We start from the raw sequence: 17,985 nt of genomic DNA on the forward strand, positions 1-17,985 counted from the left end.
GGATACTTTATTTAAATATCTAAACACTGATTTTGGGCCTATATAAATACGTTAATTGGAATTACCTGCTTGTCACTTTAAGCATCTTAAGTATAATATTAATAGTCTGTTCAAATCTTTAGAATTTCCATGCTGTTAACATGTCTGGTATTGTCTGATAGAAATCATTAAATGCTGATGCTGAAGACAAGATGTTTCCAGGCTGCTTGGTGTTCTTCCTCATCTTGTATCCCAAAAGCATTGTAAAATCAGTGACTTCATTCAAGTTAGACTAACCATATCAGACACCATACAGAAGGTGTCTGACTTTAATATGTTCTGTATGTCTCTCTATTGATAGCATTAGAATAAGTTGTCGTATTGAGGAGCTGAATTATTTGTTTTTATATCTCTTGCACTACATAGGTCAGAGAAGGTACTAAAGCTAAATATTCTATATTCCTATGGCCTAACAGTTTACTTAATAATTAATTTATCCTGTAGGAAAAAAAAATCATTTTGTATAAATGATTAGATAGCAAATCCCAGAGACGAAGAAAGGAGCTATGGAACAAGACTGAATGAATTACATACCCTGGTAATTAATCAATGAAGTATTTTTCTGGAATGAAGAATATCTTTAGAAGTATTTTTAGAGACTCTGTGTCTTGGAGACATATGAGACGTAAACATAGAGTCTCTAAAAAGAGAGTCAGGGAACAACTTGAAGCATTTAATATTTCATATCACTTTAATTTAGTCATTCTGTTTTATTCCTTTCCATGCTATCTCTTCAGAGGCCTGGCCCACCTACAGCAATGCTGTTTCAGCAGCATCCTGAACATTTGGTGACACAACAGGATTTGTGACATGCCCCTCTCTTGAGTGTTTCCATAGGCTGGTTTAGGAATCGAACAAATACAAGTTTACTGACTTCCTGATTTCCTTTCACTGGTCCCTTCATGTGTAGTTATGATAATATGTATTAGGAACCAAGAAGTAGAAGCTTGGACTCTTGCCAAACTTAGCTGCTTTTTTTTATAAATTTAAGCATGCCACTTTGAATGGTCACTGAAATACAAATATAATACTAATAACAATTATTATGACTTTTTCTGAATTTGTCTTTCTCTTTCTGTTGCTGCAGGTGCACATATTCAGTTTCTAAACTTCTCTACTGAAGCAAATCATGATTTCCTTGAAATTCAGAATGGGCCTTACCACACCAGCTCTATGATTGGCCAGTTTAGTGGAACGGATCTCCCGTCACCTTTACTAAGTACTACTCATGAAACACTTGTCCATTTTTACAGTGATCACTCAGAGAACAGGCAAGGATTTAAGTTGACATACCAAGGTAAGCTTGAAATAGCACAGTGAAAATTATGGTAAAAATGAAAAATAAAAATTTACAAAACTTTTATTTTTTAGGATAATTTACTCTTATGCATTTTTTTTTAAAATCCATAGCTTAAAAAAAAAAATAAATCTGTAGTTTGTTTCATCCATCCGACTCTTTTACAGAGAGATTGTGTTGGAATTTATTATTTAATTTTTTTTTTTTTTACTGATGAAAAAGCCTGAAGCCAAGGTAATATCATTTGCCAAAGTCTGTATAGCTAATACATCCTTCCATCCCAGTATGGTGTGCTGTTACTTGGCAATGCTGCTGTTATGATTCAGTGTCATGTGTTTCAATTTAGATATCATTATTACATTTAATAAAACAAATGAGAATTTTGAAATATAGCATAAGTTATTTTAAATATAGATTAAATTCTTTTTATTATTATATTTTTTTCAGTTTAGATGTGGGAAAAAACAGAAAATGAAAAATATTCTATATCTGTTTTTTCAAATGGTATATTCAGTATTTGAATATGTGATCTTTTTGTGGTCTTTTACTATTGGCTTTTTTATTCATCTGAATAGCTTTTTTTTTTTCTTTTTTCCCCTCCATTAGTGGCACAAAAATGTCATTAATTTGCGCATATTTCAAAAAATTTGAAATACTCTTACTGAAATCTGTTAAATCCCACTGCAGGATCTGAACAGATTACCAAAATATAATGGCTGGTTGAATGTCACCTTGTTTTAGGCTACTAATTTAGATAACTTAGGTTTTCATATGTATGTATACAAGCCTATATGTTTATATAAATATGTATGAATTTGTACACACATACATATATAGTTACAGTTAAATCATATCTACAGAATCAATAGGTAAAGAGTAAAAGTCTTCCAGCAGAGATTTGGTTCACCAAATTAGGCTAACGTGCATAAAGAACTCCCAGGAAGAGGTCTCATCTCTCTATTGCCTGTGGAGGTGATCTAGTCATGTTCTGTCACATAGTCTTAGATGTTAAGTAGGGAATGCTGTCACAACATCACACTCAACTAGTGTGACTTTTATTCCAGGCCAAGTGTAATTGTAGTTGGACAGATGGCTCTTTTTCAAATTTTCTGGAAAGACAGAAAAGTGGCAAATTGTATAAATGCCAAATAAATAAAATTCAAAGCTATATGGGATGCTTCCTTTATATTCCCTAGCGCTCTTTGTTCTGTTTTTAATTAGTGTGCTTTTCTGTACTGTAACAAGCCCTTCCTTAATGGTATTGAGTCCTTAAAGGCTCAGCTATATGTGACTAACTCCTGACAAACAGGAATTTCTATCATGAAATTAATAGTTAAATCTTAAATTGCTTGTAGGGGTGTATAATACTTTCACATTTGGAGGGAATTTTCCATCTTGCTCAGCTAGATTTTGTGTTTTGTGTTTCATGGAAAGCATACATTCATGTTCTAATAATCACAGTGTTTTATGATGCTTTGAGCAAGGGAACCATAAAACAGGTTCTATTTGTTTTTTAATCAAAATACCTTTTGTATCTTTATTTCTTCTTGTGTATCGAGGTGCAAATGTATTTGGTGTACATGGTGTTCTGTGATTTTAGCAAGGACAGAGATTTTTGTTAATGATTTTTGTTAATGATGGAAATGATAGTACATGATGGCACTGAGGTAGGTTAACCTTGGCTAGCTGTCAGGTGCTGACCATGCAATTCTTTCTTACTCCTGCTCCTCAACAGGACAGGAGGAGAAAATACAATGAAACAAGTCATGAGTTGAGGTAAGGACACCTATCTCACCTAATATCTCACCTGTCACAGGCAAATCAGACTCAGCTTGGAGAAGATGGATTATGAATGTATTAAGTTTATTGCATATTTTAAAAAGGTTGGTGAATTGAGCTCAGAATTACTCATTTCTTCTGTTCTCCCCTTCCCCACTATGTCCATAAGGATTATTTTGTCTGGTCAGAAGTAAATGACAATGTGATGAAGAGGGCACCATACAAAATAAACTGATATCTTCTGTTTTATTTTAACCCTATCGTGTTAAAATCACCCAGACATTTTTCAAAAGATTTTTCAAAGACATTGCCTTATTTCTGCTTCACCCGATTGCAATTTGTCAACTGATGATAGAAGTTATGTCATGACTGACTCGTTGACAGTGCAAAATTGTGTCCCCTATTTAAATAATAGAAAAGAGGTGCACCTAAAACCTGAACAATATCTCTTGAAGTATTAAATTTTTTCATTAGATGTGTCTTACAGTAAGATATTTTTTTAAGTTAAGGAGAAAATTGTGTTGTAGCATTTTCAGCATAGAATAAAACCATCAAAAAGAAACATTATTCATAAAAATTTTGAAGCTTGTGTATTTTGAAAATAATTGTATGACAAATCTAGAAAAAAAACATGAAGTTCTTAAAGTAGTAATAATTTGATAAGAATTTACTGGCTTTAGCAATTATCCTAATAGTTAATAGCAGATAGAAAATTCAGAACCAAGAGAGAGATATGGTTAGATTAATTGACATTTGAGACATTCAAATTTCAAATGTAAAATACAATCAGTATTCAGTACGTCATTTCTCAAAATGTATATTTCTAGGTGTATTTGAATTACCAAATGCATATATATTCATACAGTTTTATTTTCCCCATGAGTGAGAAGCAAAACAATTTCTTCAGTAAAGTCAATTCTCTCAGTTCAGTTGTGTGTAATGCTCCTTACTTATAAAAGATTCTGTGATGGCTCATTCCTGAATGTGTTTTTGAGGAAGCACAGTATTTTAGTCTATATATAAGCTGGTTAATTTAAAACTTAAAAAAAAAAAAAAAAAAGATTCTAGAACAAAAATTTAATTATTTTACAAGGTTATTTATTGATTCTTTTTCTAATGCAAGAAGTTGCTAACACAGACATATTCAATTTTTACGTGATTGGGATCTATCAGCTAAATTCACTCTACTGTGCTTTTGCCATACCCCCCCTCTTCCGTCTACCTCCTTTTCTACATTCTACAAACAGGTTTTGGTCTTTTGTCCTTTAAAAATGAAATCTCTTGAATGTGTTTATTTTTCTTGAGATAACACTAATTCTCTCTGTTGCCTTTGTGATCCCAGATTGCAGTAGCTATTCCTGGCAACACTCTTCCTAACGCACCCCAGAATACCATTGGCCTTCTCAGCCACAAAAGCACATTACTGGCCCATGGACAGTTGACTTTTTATTTCCAATCCCACATCTGTTGCCACTGATATTTAGTTACATTCCTGATTGTCTCTGGATTTTCCCACTTCTTTTGAAATTAGACTGCTGGATTTCTCTCTCTTCCTCTTAGTCGGTCTGCAATTGCGGCAACTGGACTTCAGAATATAAGTCTTTACTACTCCAAAATATTTCTTACCTTGTCCTTTCTTCCTTATTAGTAACATTAGTAGTATTAGTGTTAGTATGAGTGCATTAATTGATTAGTATAATATTTAGTATGTTTATTATCGTATTGATTACTTTATTAATTAATTAGTATGATACTACTAACATAGGTGACAGAGACCTGAAATAATGCCCATGTTGAGAAGGTAGATAGTCTATAGGGGTAAATTCAGCTTGCTGGCTAACCAGTTGGAACGTTCCTTATTGCAGCATATTTTAACGCACATTGTGTCTTGTCTAACTGCTAGTCATGGGACATGGGAGGGAGATGAAACACAAGATTTTAGCATGGGTGTCACATTCAAAATCTTCTTATGGACAAAAGGGAGCACATCATATAAAGAAAGCTAGAAATTTATTTTTAGTCCTCAACTCATTGCTGGGAAAAGCATGATGTTCATGACAGGGATTTTTTACAGCTCAATCTTGGTTTCAACTTCAATGAATGCTTAAATCCACTGTAAAATAGACTTAAGTAATTAAAAAAGTTCAGTCACTGATTAAGGTATGGAGTCTTCTGGGTGTTTACTATTTTTATTGGCTTTTTAAAAAAAAAAAAAATTTATTATATTATCTCATAGTATGTTTCTTTCCTGCTGTTTCCTAGCCAGACTTTGAAAGTTGCTTTCCCCAGCTTCAATTACTCTTAAGCCCCTTACAAGTGACTGTTGTTATTAAGTAGTGACTGCCAAGTCTTGCCGAACCTTTATCATACATGGTATTTGCAGAGTATAACATGTTGGGTAATAATCAGTTGGCTGCTAGCAACTGTTAAAATGAGCTAAATTCAGCTCAGACCAAGGCAAGACCAGACTGATCTCAGATCTCTGAGGTCTTGCACTGTCAGGTGCATAAATGGCACATAGACTATAGCATTTTACTCTGACAGAAAGCATATTGATTGTGTTTCATGGGTTTGGAGATACCGTAAATACAGTAAGGTAATCCAGAAAGGGCTTAATCATTTTGGTGTCTGTTTATAAGAACATAGTGCTCAAATTTAGGTAAATAAAATAAAATATATAAATAAATGCTTTGTTTGTTCAGCAGCTGACAAAGTAATTTACTGACTTCATCTTTCCTCCTAACTGGGCAAATCAAACAGTTGCTATACCAAACAAAATAGCCTTTCAAGGCATATCACTAATACTTTACATGATTTCCAAGAAGCACATTTCAAAAGCATTTAATCCTTCAAGGCATCTAAAACAAGCATCTAGTCCTTAAATAAAAGGGAAAAAGTGGTCATTAGGACTCAGAAAAGGTGGTACATAAAACCAGAGGGTATATACCACTGCAAGTAGATAGAGCATACACAAACCAGATTTTGCAATTAATTAGAATAAATGTATACTGAATATTAAAAATCTCATGCTTTTGTCCATTTTTTGTCATTTCTATAGGAATGTAGAACAAAGCAAATGGATCTGAGGACTTGTTATCTTTACACATTTAATAGATGTTTTTTCAGACTGTTTCTAGTCTGTTTTCTTATCTCCCTATATATTATAACTGGAGAAAAAATCTACAAGTAAAAAACGTTTTTCAGAGAATTAAGTTAATTTTATATAACCTTAAAAAAGCATCCAGAAAGTTGTAGTCCATAGTTGTAGTCACATTTACCAAACGTACTCCAATGCCCTAATGAATATGTTGCTTATTAGTTAATACCCAGGAGACTCCATAGCTTAATCCTTGACTGATTTTTTTTCTTTTTCTTCAGTGTACTTAAGTTTACATTACAATGGATTTAAGATTAAATTAATCCATTTGCTGAATGGCACTGAGGATAGTACATTGCAAAAATTGTTTTTTCTTTTTTTTTTTTTTTTAGTGAAAATAGTTCATTTGTACTAACTAGAACACAAGAAGTAGTGGCAGAGGATTTTTTGCAAGGTATAAAAAGGCTGGCTTTTTTATAAAGATACTAATCAGAAAATAAAAGGAGAAGTTATTGAGTATGCTCATTCAAGCAAGCTTCACTGTCATAAAATGAAGTTTTCTAGAGTGTTTTGTAAAGGATAGGCTTTTTGATAACTTCTCATCTCAGGGGAAGCCAGAATATGAATAATGTATAATGAATTAATAATGTTATTTCTACATTTTTCTACTGAGTTTCTGAAGACCAAAAAATACATATGAAATTGAGTCCTAATATAGCCTTGGATTGTACTGCTCAGAGTATAAGCCCAGAGCACAACATTTTGAGGGAGGATAGTGTATGCACACTGTGAACAATACAATATTTGCTTTCCATGTCTGCAAGGAGCTAGTGCTGCTTCTTAAGCGCTGCTCAGTGAATTCTCACAGCACAGAATTTGAATATATAAGCTGAATAACTTAGGTACTCTCTACTTCTGAATATAGTAAAAAGCTTCTTGCCCTTAGCAGAATCCTAGGGAAGTTAGAGCTCTGAATACCGTTGATGGTCAGATCTTCATTGTTCTGTGCTCTGATGCTGTCATGTTTTGTTATCACTTCAGCTTCGCAATTGCATTACATAAGGAATGGAGAGTATTCCGTTATTTTACAAAACTGAGGTAATGAATTTGTGTCTGTTGTTTGACCTTTTGTTTGATCAATAACAAGGGGGAAGTTCATATTGGCTGTGTCTTAGCTCTCTGTAGAAGTTCAGATAAGTTTTATCACGTACTATTTTTACTGATCTGTAAGATAATGAGAGGACTTTACAGTTCCTGATTTTCAAAAGAGTAATATTTAGGGTTTTTTTGTGTGTGTTTTTGTTTTCTGTTATTGAAATAACTGTTCCACTGTTTAATTCAAAAACCAGAAGCATTAAGAAACTGTGGCTTTTTGTTATCCTCACTGTGGTTTTGCCACCTATGATAAGCAGCAAAGATGGGAAGCAACCAGAAATACTTAGAAGAACATTTCAAAATCACTTTTGACTGGGAAATTTGACTTACTGAGACCCCCACGTCTTTTGCATCTCAGTATCTGAGATGCAAGCAGTCTATGCATACCAGATCTGAGGGGAAGAAGTCACACAGAAGACTGTCACAGAATTTTGATTGGCAAGCCAAGTTGACTAATTACAGGCTGAGGGTACTCTGCATATAGCTGGAATGACTCAAGATATATGCTAGGTCAGAAGAATAAATGTCTGTTATGGCCTCTGAGAGATTCACTACAGAATTTAGGACACAGTTAGTAATAGTTGTAAAAATTCTTTGCGGGTTTTAATACCTGGCTATAGTATAACTGTTACTTCAGCCTTTTAATGTTTCTGGAACATATTTTTTCTATATAGCTGTCCCTCTGGGACTAGAACTTCTTTATTGGAAGCAGGTAAATATTTTATTTATGTAATCATTACTGCAGGAATCATAGTTCCTATGACTGGAATTCTAACAGCATTTTTAATCTGTTTGGAATTTCAGTGTAGCATAAAACTGTAGTGAGAATCTCACTCTGTTACACTTGGAGAGAAACATTTTACAGAAAATACAGAAAAAAGTTCTAATGCGCTCTTTTGCTTCCTCAAGCACATTCATGCATGTACACGATACAATTTAAATGTGTTAAATCTGATGACCTTTATCTATCAAAAGGATAATTATGATGGAACTTTTGAGACATAGAAATTCTGGAAAGAAAAAGGGATTTGTTGAAAAACTGCTATACTTCTAAATATGGTTTCAGAAGTTGTCCTAAGGGAGTAATACTAGTGGAAGTGAATAATATCTTTTGGGGGCTCATAGAAAATGATTTTATAACTCTAGACAAAATTAATCCATGTTTTGTGACTCTAATCCTGGCACAATGCATCTGCAAAAATGTTCTTTAAGTAGTCTTAATTGTGAGCTTTCCTAATGTTAGAGTGTTTGTGTACTCAGCTGTCTGCTAATACAATTTTTCTACATGGTAATTATTTCTATGTTGAAGTGTTACAGATATATGTAGTATTTGCAGAGTAAATCACCCTACTGTTATTGTAACAGGGAAAATACATTTAAATCATAAAATCAATATATTAAATCATAAAAGCAGGATAGCAGAGAATCAATTATATTCCTTTTGTGATTTACATTCTTTTCTCACCAATGGAAAATATATTGCACAAAGAAATGCCAAATGTCAGTACAAGATATCATTTTGAAATTCAAATATTTGACTATTGCCAGGGCTGGAATTAAATCTTTCTCTCAGATTTTCTTTATGTTGGGCTTCATTTCAGGCTAGGGTGTTTTTTTTTTGTTTTGTTTTTTGTTTTTTGTTTTTTTTTTTTTCTGTTGTGAAACAATATATCATTTGGTAAAGCTCAATAAGAAAAACAAGTCTTTGGGCATGACACTAATAAAAAAGCTTTCTTTTGTGAGGTGTGACATCAGAATTGTGGGTAATATTTAATAGTGATGACTGAATAATGAATTGCGCTGTTAAATCAGGTATAGTTGTTGCATATATCAGAAGTACAGAGAACAATATAATTCATATTCGTATTAAAACTATAAAACAAATCCATTGAGTGGCCTATAAATCATGATATGATAGATGGATCACCTGACTTACAGTTACTCAAAAAATTTATAAATCGCCTATAGGATTTATACCACAAGTCACATGCAGAGAGTATCTTCACATTTACCATCATTTTTCTTACTACATTCTTCTCCAGCAAATGCTTTTACCCCTGTCTGACTGCCAAATTTATGATAATCTGATTTAGGCAGAGGATCTATCCTTACTAAAAGAAATACCAGAACAACCCCCCAAAATTTCTGCATCTGTTTATTTGCCTTACTTATAATAGGAGGAAAAGATATGTATCTCTGAGTATACACTAACCAGAATTTTAAAAGATAAGCTTTATTTTTCCATTACCATTCCAAAGGATTTTAGGGGTGTTGTGCAAATTAGAGGGATAGATGTTGATGTTATTTCAGCGTTTCTTCTTTTGCTTGAGTTTTTTCCTGTGTTTCCTTCTCATGTAGATCAGCGAGATAAGTGCTATAGCCTTCTTTAAGAGTACAACAAGGTCGTGCAGGTAGTGTTGTAGTACTGTAGTACTGCACACTACACTGTAGTGTGTGAACGTAGTGTTGTAGAGCACAACAAGGTCTCCCCTGTGCCTCCGTTTCTCCAGACTAAACAACCCCAGCTCCCTCAGCTGCTCCTCACAGGACTTGTGTTCCAGGCCCTTCACAAGCTTCGTAGCCCTTCTCTGGACATGCTCGAGCACCTCGATGTCCTTCTTGTAGTGAGGGGCCCAAAACTGAACACAGTACCTGAGGTGTGGCCTCACCAGTGCCACACACAAAGGGACAATCGGTTCCCTAGTCCTGCTGGCCATGCTATTTCTGATACAAGCCAGGATGCTGTTGGCCTTCCTGGCTACCTGAGCACACTGCTTTCTCTTTAAGCCTTAGGAAAGTCTGAGACCACACTAAAGTCTAAAATGTTCCTTGTAGGTACTTTATTGCAACAGATTAACCAAGACAAAATTGTATTTTTCATGCATGTTCATCTCAAAATATTATACAATCAAAGTTTAAAAGTTTCAGTACTTACTGTCATTGTTCCAAAATACTTTCTTTGTAACTATTGGGCAAAGTAGTAATGCACCTTTTCAAATTAATCTGTGAGATCCTCTAACCCTTCAGAATAATCTTTTATTGTTTTGTTTTGTTTTGTTTTTCTAGTTTGTTTTATAACTTGCTAAATAGATTTTTATATAATTTTATGTATTAGTCTTAATAAGTCCTGTAATCTTAAATAATATTTTTAGTGTTCTATTTTGTAGAAAGATGCTGGTAGTAATTCATATTGATGATAATGGTATTAGCTGTAGTGGTGCTATATGAATAATGAGAGCAGGAGTAATAATACCATCAAAAATTAATGAGTCACTACTAGATTTAGCAAAAGATTTTAATGAACTGTAATTAAGGTAGAATAAAGTTGGTTGGTTGTTTTTTATTATTACTATTTTATTTCTTTCCCAGTAGCAATTAATTCTGATTGTTAAGCTTTCATTTTTTCTTGAAATGTTTTGTTGTTATTTGGAGGAAGGAGTGTCTGATTTCTTAGATGATTTCTGAATATTTCTGGTAATTCCATATCTGTCCACATCTTTGTATTCTTACAAACACTGCATTCTGGATTCACTGAATGAATCAGGGAAACGGAGGAAGCTATCTCAAAATAAAATTTGTCTTTATTCTGTAGCTTGACTTTAATTAGCAATGACTGAGAAAAACTGTGATACTAGCTCTGTTTCAGCGAAGCAATTAAGTAGAAGCTTCACTTTAAGTAGGCATAGCACTACTACTTCACTTTAAGTAGGCACTTTAAGTAAGCACAACAGAATTATATATTTTCCTTCATCTTGCTGAAATGGCTAGTTTAAGAATCTAATTGATAATAGCAAGTATATGTTCCCAGAATGAACATACGCATATTGTCATGATTCGCTTTGAGAAAATAACAAAATACTTCACGCATATGTTCTTCATCTTACTGTATATGTAGGGCTTGGACTTAAAGGCATGTGTTAGTATAAAGCACACTGGAATTATTGTTCTCGTTTGAACTTCCTTATCTTCTGACAAGGGTATTTCGTAACTGTAAATGGAATGCTCAGAGAAATCAGGGCATTCATTTTCTCAACAATAAGTCCTTAACAGGCAGTTACTTGCTATTCTATCTCTGTGAAGTTGGTTGTATATAAATGATTCTATGTAATGTTTTTATAACCCCCCCCCATTTTTTTTTTTGCTTCCTGTGGGAGTACTTATCATTCAAATATTCTAAATCAATATATCTCCAATATGCAAACACGTACTTTTAAATTGTCTTTGTATCTCAGTGAATGTTATTAGTGAAAGCTCTCTCTGAATGTTCATTGCACTATTTTGTATTAATTAACTATGGATAATATTTTGAGGTCTTTGAAACATAAACTCCAACATTAAATATGGTGAGTCATTAGTATAATTTTTGTTTGGAGATACATCTAGAAGGAACATATTCCTTATATTTTGTGCTTTTCTAGATCTTACTTCTCTGGCTTTATAGTCTTCCATTAATTCTCTACTTTTTGTTTTGGTTGGGTGATATTTTGAATAGTTTAATGTATACAAAAAAAGTTCAATGGCTTGTGAAAATGTTCAATTTTGTAAAATTGTAATGAATGACTGTATTATACCTTATTAGGATACTTACTCTACTGTTTGTGTGGAAACATTTGAACAATTGTTGTGATTGCGTGCCAATTTCTTGTTGAAGTCATTGCACTAGCTAATCAGTGCAGGTAATGAACAAACTGCAATATTGCCAGTCAAATAAATATAAGCCACCATAGTAATACACATGCTTAACCTGAATTTCAAAAGTTTGTGTTGCTACAGAGTGTTCACAGTGTTGCAAAAACTTCATTTTTGTTGTGCTGCAGTTACATTCATTCTTATTATATGACACATAGATTGACATATGAATACTATCAGAAAAAAAAGTCTCAAGTTGTTATGGTATTTCATACACTTCAATATTAATAAATATAAACTTTCAAATTTGGAAGTTGCACTATGAACTATTCAATAGATATGAATATTTTTTAATAAAAATAGTTTAATTTCAGTCATCATGGATATTTTCTTTTCATAAATCATTTTACCATTTGTTACTTGGAATGAATTGAATTGTTTCATATATCAAAATAGGAAAATATACTTGAAAATTTCTGTGGAAAATTTTAATCTTGAGAATGTTAGTGTAGTAATAGTTTAGTAATAGTAATAATAGTGTAGTAATAGTAACAGTAATTCATTCTATTCCAGATTTTGATCTTTCCTATGCTTTGTCTCTGAAGCTAATTCCTTCAGTCCTTTGTTAAGAGCTGAATGGTTCAAATGAATGATTTATTCCTATAATTATTTAGTATTGATATGTGTTAACCATTCGTTTACTGATTTTTGGCATTTATGTTAACCTATTATGGAATCCAGTACAGAATTTAAATTAATGGTGAATTCTTGTATTGAGAGCTGACTAAGCACTTATTTTCTCTTCCAGCTTATGAGTTACAGAACTGCCCTGACCCTCCTCCTTTTTTGAATGGATATATAGTCAACTCGGATTACAGCGTGGGTCAGTCAGTATCATTTGAATGCTATCCTGGATATGTTTTGAGGGGTCAGCCTGTTCTCACATGCCAACATGGAATCAACAGAAATTGGAACTATCATTTCCCTAGATGTGAAGGTAACTTTCTGTGTGCTTCAAAACTCACAGTACTTTATGATTTTTGTTTACTTTTTTTGTAATGCAGCTTTTACTGAAGAATTGCACCTTTATCCTAATCTGTAATGTAAACAGCCAAAGCCTGAATATTATAATATGAATCATGTTCCTCAGCAATGATTTATTGTTTCTACTAATATCTTTCAAAGTCTTATTGATTATGAGAACTCATGATACTGCCAAAAATGATCTTAAGTCCATGTGATTTTTTTTTTTTTTTAATTCTATCCTGTTTGTGGTGTTTTTCACTTTTGCTTTTTTGTACGTGTATGTGTTTTCTTTTGGGTGGGGACAATGAGCAGAGTAGCCTATAACTTTTTTCCATTGTGAAGCTTTTACTTGGACTTTCATCTAAAACATGTAAGTGAAGAAACAAAATTTCTGACATTTCCTTTAGAGGCTTTGATAAAGTTTTTTATAAGGTGCTATAAAGAAATGAGGTGGTCATTATGTGGAACTAAAGTGTTGTCATGGCTAATCAACCAGCTACTAAGAGTTAAAACAGATTGAAATAAATGATTGATTTCCGTCATAACAAGGGGTAATGGCGCTAAAAGTTTTCACTGTCAACCTAACTATATTGCACTGCAGCATGAACATGAGTTTTGTGTATGCACTTGGAAAGGGACACCTGTATTATTTTCTTATTTTGTTGCTTAAGTCCAGTGATACAAGAATCCATAAAATTTACGTTCCAGTTCCATAATAGTTTTTTGCGAATTTCCATAAATTGCTCAGATATCTAGTACGTTAAATATAGAGACGAGGTTGAAAGTATTGTTTATTTCTTGTACTACAAAGGGTTTACAAGGAAGAAATACAGTCTAAAATGAGTTTTCTGGATGAAGTTTTCACAGATACTAAACTTTGTCATAATCTTTGAGATTTGTATTAAAGCATAAAGATCATTACGATCCCCAATTTATGCATTTCAAAAATATCACTTGTATTATTGTTATTACTGGAATTATTATTGGAATTATTATATGGAATTATTAACCCAAGTTTCATTTGAATTTAAACTATGTTTTTTATCCCATTATTAAATAGACATAGAGGTCTGATGGGATCCAGGAGTAAGTCATAAATGTGATCTACTGGCCAAAGGGAGAATTGATTATTACAGAAACCTCAAAGTGAAAAAACTTAATAAAAATATTGAAGGTAAATCTGTCAAACAAGAAAAGCGTTAATGTTAGTTATGGTGTAAAGACCCTCTAGCAGTGATACAGCTCTGAAAAAGTAATATTCTTAAACGTGAATAAAACAAGTTCCCTTTCCTTAAAAATATGTTTTAATTTTAAGTTTTAGTTATACCATTTCCATTCTGTTTGTCAAAACAAAAGAAATACTGTAAAAATGTACACAATGTTGTATACAAACGTGTTTTTTTTTTTTTACCAGATTCAATACAGAAAATTCTTTAAAACAACCTTGGCTATCTTTTGGGTAATATGAATCTATTAGATAATTCCAAGTTCTAATGAAGGATACATTCCTGGTAATGTTGCCCCTCTGAGCAAACACAATGGAGGACATGCATGTGGATTTTGTTTTGCTTCTTCAGCTCCTGAGACATTGTTTAACTTATTTCTTCTAGTCTGATCGGGAAAATTGTCTTTTTTTTTTTTTTTTCATAGTCAGTGATTCAAGGTTTTTGTGAAATAGATGTGTGTTTAAGACACAGTCATTTGGAGGCAGTTCTAGGAAATAAGTTTGAGTAATTGTTAGCTGGGCAGTAGGACCCAGAGCAGTGATAGCTGGGCAGTACACATTTACCAACTGCTATGTCATGTACCATTTATTCAACATCTGATCACGACTGGAAGAAATCAGCTGAGAATGCAAAGTAAGTAATAGTTCAGAAGAACTAAGAGCTTTAAAAATATATGATTTTGTGTAGTCTGATATATGTTAATACTTTTGTTTTTCCTGTATGGATACATCCAGTTTTGGGGTTTTCTCTTACTGGGCATTTGTTCAGGGTAATCACAGAGTCACAGAATCACAGAATTGTAGGGGTTGGAAGGGACCTCAAGAGATCATCGGTACGAAAGCACGGAAATATATGCAATGTAATATTCACAATGCTACATCAGTAGATAGTGGGTTTGACATGAATAACAAAAAACATAGAATGATACATTTTAAGTCAAAATGCTAGTTTACAAGTAGGACACAGGACTAGAGATTCACTCTCTTTGAATTATCTCTCTGTTCTGGGAAACCTCTCTCCCATAATTTAAAGAAGAAAGCCCCAAGTCTCAGTATGGAAAGGAATAATTGCTGGCTCTATCTAAATAGAGAAGAATTTCTTCCCAGAGTGTGTTTATGAATTAGATTAGCTTCCTAAATAACCCAAAGAAAAGATGCATTCTGCCTGAGGGAAATAGTGAAAGAAATTGGGCTCTTCTACTTAAAAATGTTCTGGAAGATGAACCAGTGTTTCATGACTGTCTCTTTTGATAAGCCCCTAAGGATCCAATAAAATCATATGTGGCAGCATAACATCACTATGAGAAGCTGCATTAGAGAGCAATAAATTTTTAGGTAAAGATAAATGAAGTGAACAGCTCTCAGTGTTTTGTCCTGAAGAAGACAATGGAAGGAAATCTCTGGACAGAACATTTGGCACTGGGATGAGAAAGGCCATGCCCCCAGACTTCAGTAGTTCAGTTAGGAAGTAGTACATATCTTAATACATGAGATTATGGAGTTTTGTTTTATTTTTAAATAAAAGAACAGCTTTGTTTCCAGGTACTTAGACTGTTTTGCATTTACAGCAGTATAGAAATGCAAATACTGAAATGTTTCCAATACTGAATGGTATTGGAAAGTTTCCAGCATACGTGTGGTGGTTGTACGCAGCTGGGCAGCTGAACTCCATCACAACTGTGCTCTCACTCCCCCTCCTCAGAGGAAAAGGGAGAAAATACAATGCAGAGGGCTCAAGGGTTGAGATAAGGGTGGGGAGATCACTCAACAATTATCATCGTGGCCAAAACAAACTCGACATAGAGAGATTAATGTAATTTATTGCCTATTGATAACAGACTACAGCAGTGAGAACTAGAAGCAAACCAAGAACACCTTCCCCCATCTGCCCTCTCCTACCTCCTCCCCCCTGAGCAGCACAGGGGAACGGGGAATGGGGGCTGCAGTCAGTCCCTGACGCTTTGTCTCCGCCACTCCTTCATGGTCACTCCCTGCCCCTGCTCCCCGTGGGGTCCCTCCCACGGGATGCCGTCCTTCCCGAACTGAGCCTGCGGGGGCTGCCCACAGGCAGCAGCTCTTCAAGACCTGCTCCCACATGGCTCCGTACCACGGGGTCCGTCCCCCAGGAGCAAACTGCTCCAGCACGGGTCCCCCACGGGCGGCAGCTCCCCCCAGACCCCCTGCTCCTGCGTGGGCTCCTCTCCACGGGCTGCAGCTCCGGCCCGGGGCCTGCTCCTGCGGGGGCTCTCCATGGGCCGCAGCCTCCTCCAGGCCACATCCACCTGCTCCACCGGGGGCTCCTCCACGGGCTGCAGCGTGGAGATCTGCTCCGTGTGGGACCCGTGGGCTGCAGGGGGACAGCCTGCTCCACCAGGGGCCTCTCCACAGGCCGCAGGGGAACTGCTGCTGCGTGCCTGGAGCACCTCCTGCCCTTCTTCTGCACTGACCTTGGGGGCTGCAGGGCTGCTTCTCTCACATTTCTCACTCCTCTCTCCCAGATGCTGTTGTGCATCACCTTTTTCCCTTTCCTCAGTCTACCCTCCCAGAGTCCCACCCAGCATCTCTCCCTGGCTCAGCTCTGGCCAGTGGCAGGTCCCTTTGGAGCTAGCCGGAGCTGGCTCTGATCTGACCTGGGGCAGCTCTGCTCACAGAGGCCACCCCTGGGGCTCCCCTGCTACCAAAACCCAGCTGCTTGCCAAGATGTGGCTTCCTTTCTCACATTGTTGTTGTTGTTGTTGTTGTTTCCTATGGTTTAATCTGTGCATCAGAGCCACTGGAAGAAAGTTTAGACATTTTTCAAAAAAAAGAAATTTCAAATGAAGTACACATAATTTAAAACCTATTACAGAATCCACTTCAGGAAGAATTTGTCTCCCCTTTAGGAAGAATAAGTAAAAAACTAAAATATTTATATAAGCAATGAAAATTCTTTGGGCTAATGCTTTCCTTACAGATATGTAATGAGATAATGCATCACATCCTTGTCAGAGAGGTTGGTTATAACTCATAATGATATATATATATATATACACACACTTATATATGAATATATGTGTGTGTGTGTATTTCTGACGGTGGTAAAAACTTTTACGTCTGACATATTTAAATAAAAGATGGAAACCATCCTGTATCTTGTAACTAAATGTTTGTAACATTCCTTTTAAGTTGTGCATCTGATACTAAAAGATCCTCTGAGATGTTCTTTTAAGGGCACCTACTACAGTGCTAGTTGACTACTACAGCTAATTTCTGTATTTCTTTTAGAGGATTCCTTCAGGATAGAACACTGACATGCGTAGCCCAGTTATGTGCTTCTGTTCCCAAGGCTTCTGACTTCAGATGCCTCCTGAATTAGATAGTAAATGAATGGGAGGATTGAAGATTTCAGGTTTGCACTTAAATGCTTTGCAATTCCTATTTTAGGTACATAAGTTCTTGCATTGAATATGATCTGTAGCTCCACTTAAATTTCTAATTAAAAAATTATAGCACTTTACAAATTATTTTTCCGTGTATTGCATGAATTAATAAGTAATTAATTTTGAATTAAGATGAGTAAAGGATGAGTAAGGACTATCCAAATAACATATTTTATTCGAAGGAGATGGGTTTAGGGATTCAACTTTATCAGTGTTCTGAAAAAAAGAATAATACATGTTTATCCATAATAAAATTGCACTGAAAACAAATATGAAATATTCTTCCTCAACATAAACTGGTGAAGTTACCTTTTAAAGA

At 34.7% G+C, this 17,985-nt stretch overlaps 1 protein-coding gene across 12 annotated transcripts in view; it reads left to right on the forward strand.

Annotated features, from left to right (window-relative positions):
- The window catches only part of CSMD1 (CUB and Sushi multiple domains 1), a 1,150,108-nt gene that overhangs the window by 1,001,815 nt on the left and 130,308 nt on the right, over positions 1 to 17,985 (forward strand). For all 12 annotated transcript variants that reach the window (XM_080586628.1, XM_080586632.1, XM_080586634.1 and 9 more), the window contains 2 exons: positions 1,127 to 1,336; positions 12,805 to 12,993. In XM_080586628.1, coding sequence (XP_080442754.1) covers positions 1,127 to 1,336; positions 12,805 to 12,993 — 399 coding nt within the window. The remainder of the gene's footprint in view (positions 1 to 1,126; positions 1,337 to 12,804; positions 12,994 to 17,985) is intronic.

The sequence above is a fragment of the Anser brachyrhynchus genome (assembly GCF_964034855.1).
Source record: "Anser brachyrhynchus genome assembly, chromosome: 3".
NCBI lineage: Eukaryota > Metazoa > Chordata > Aves > Anseriformes > Anatidae > Anser > Anser brachyrhynchus.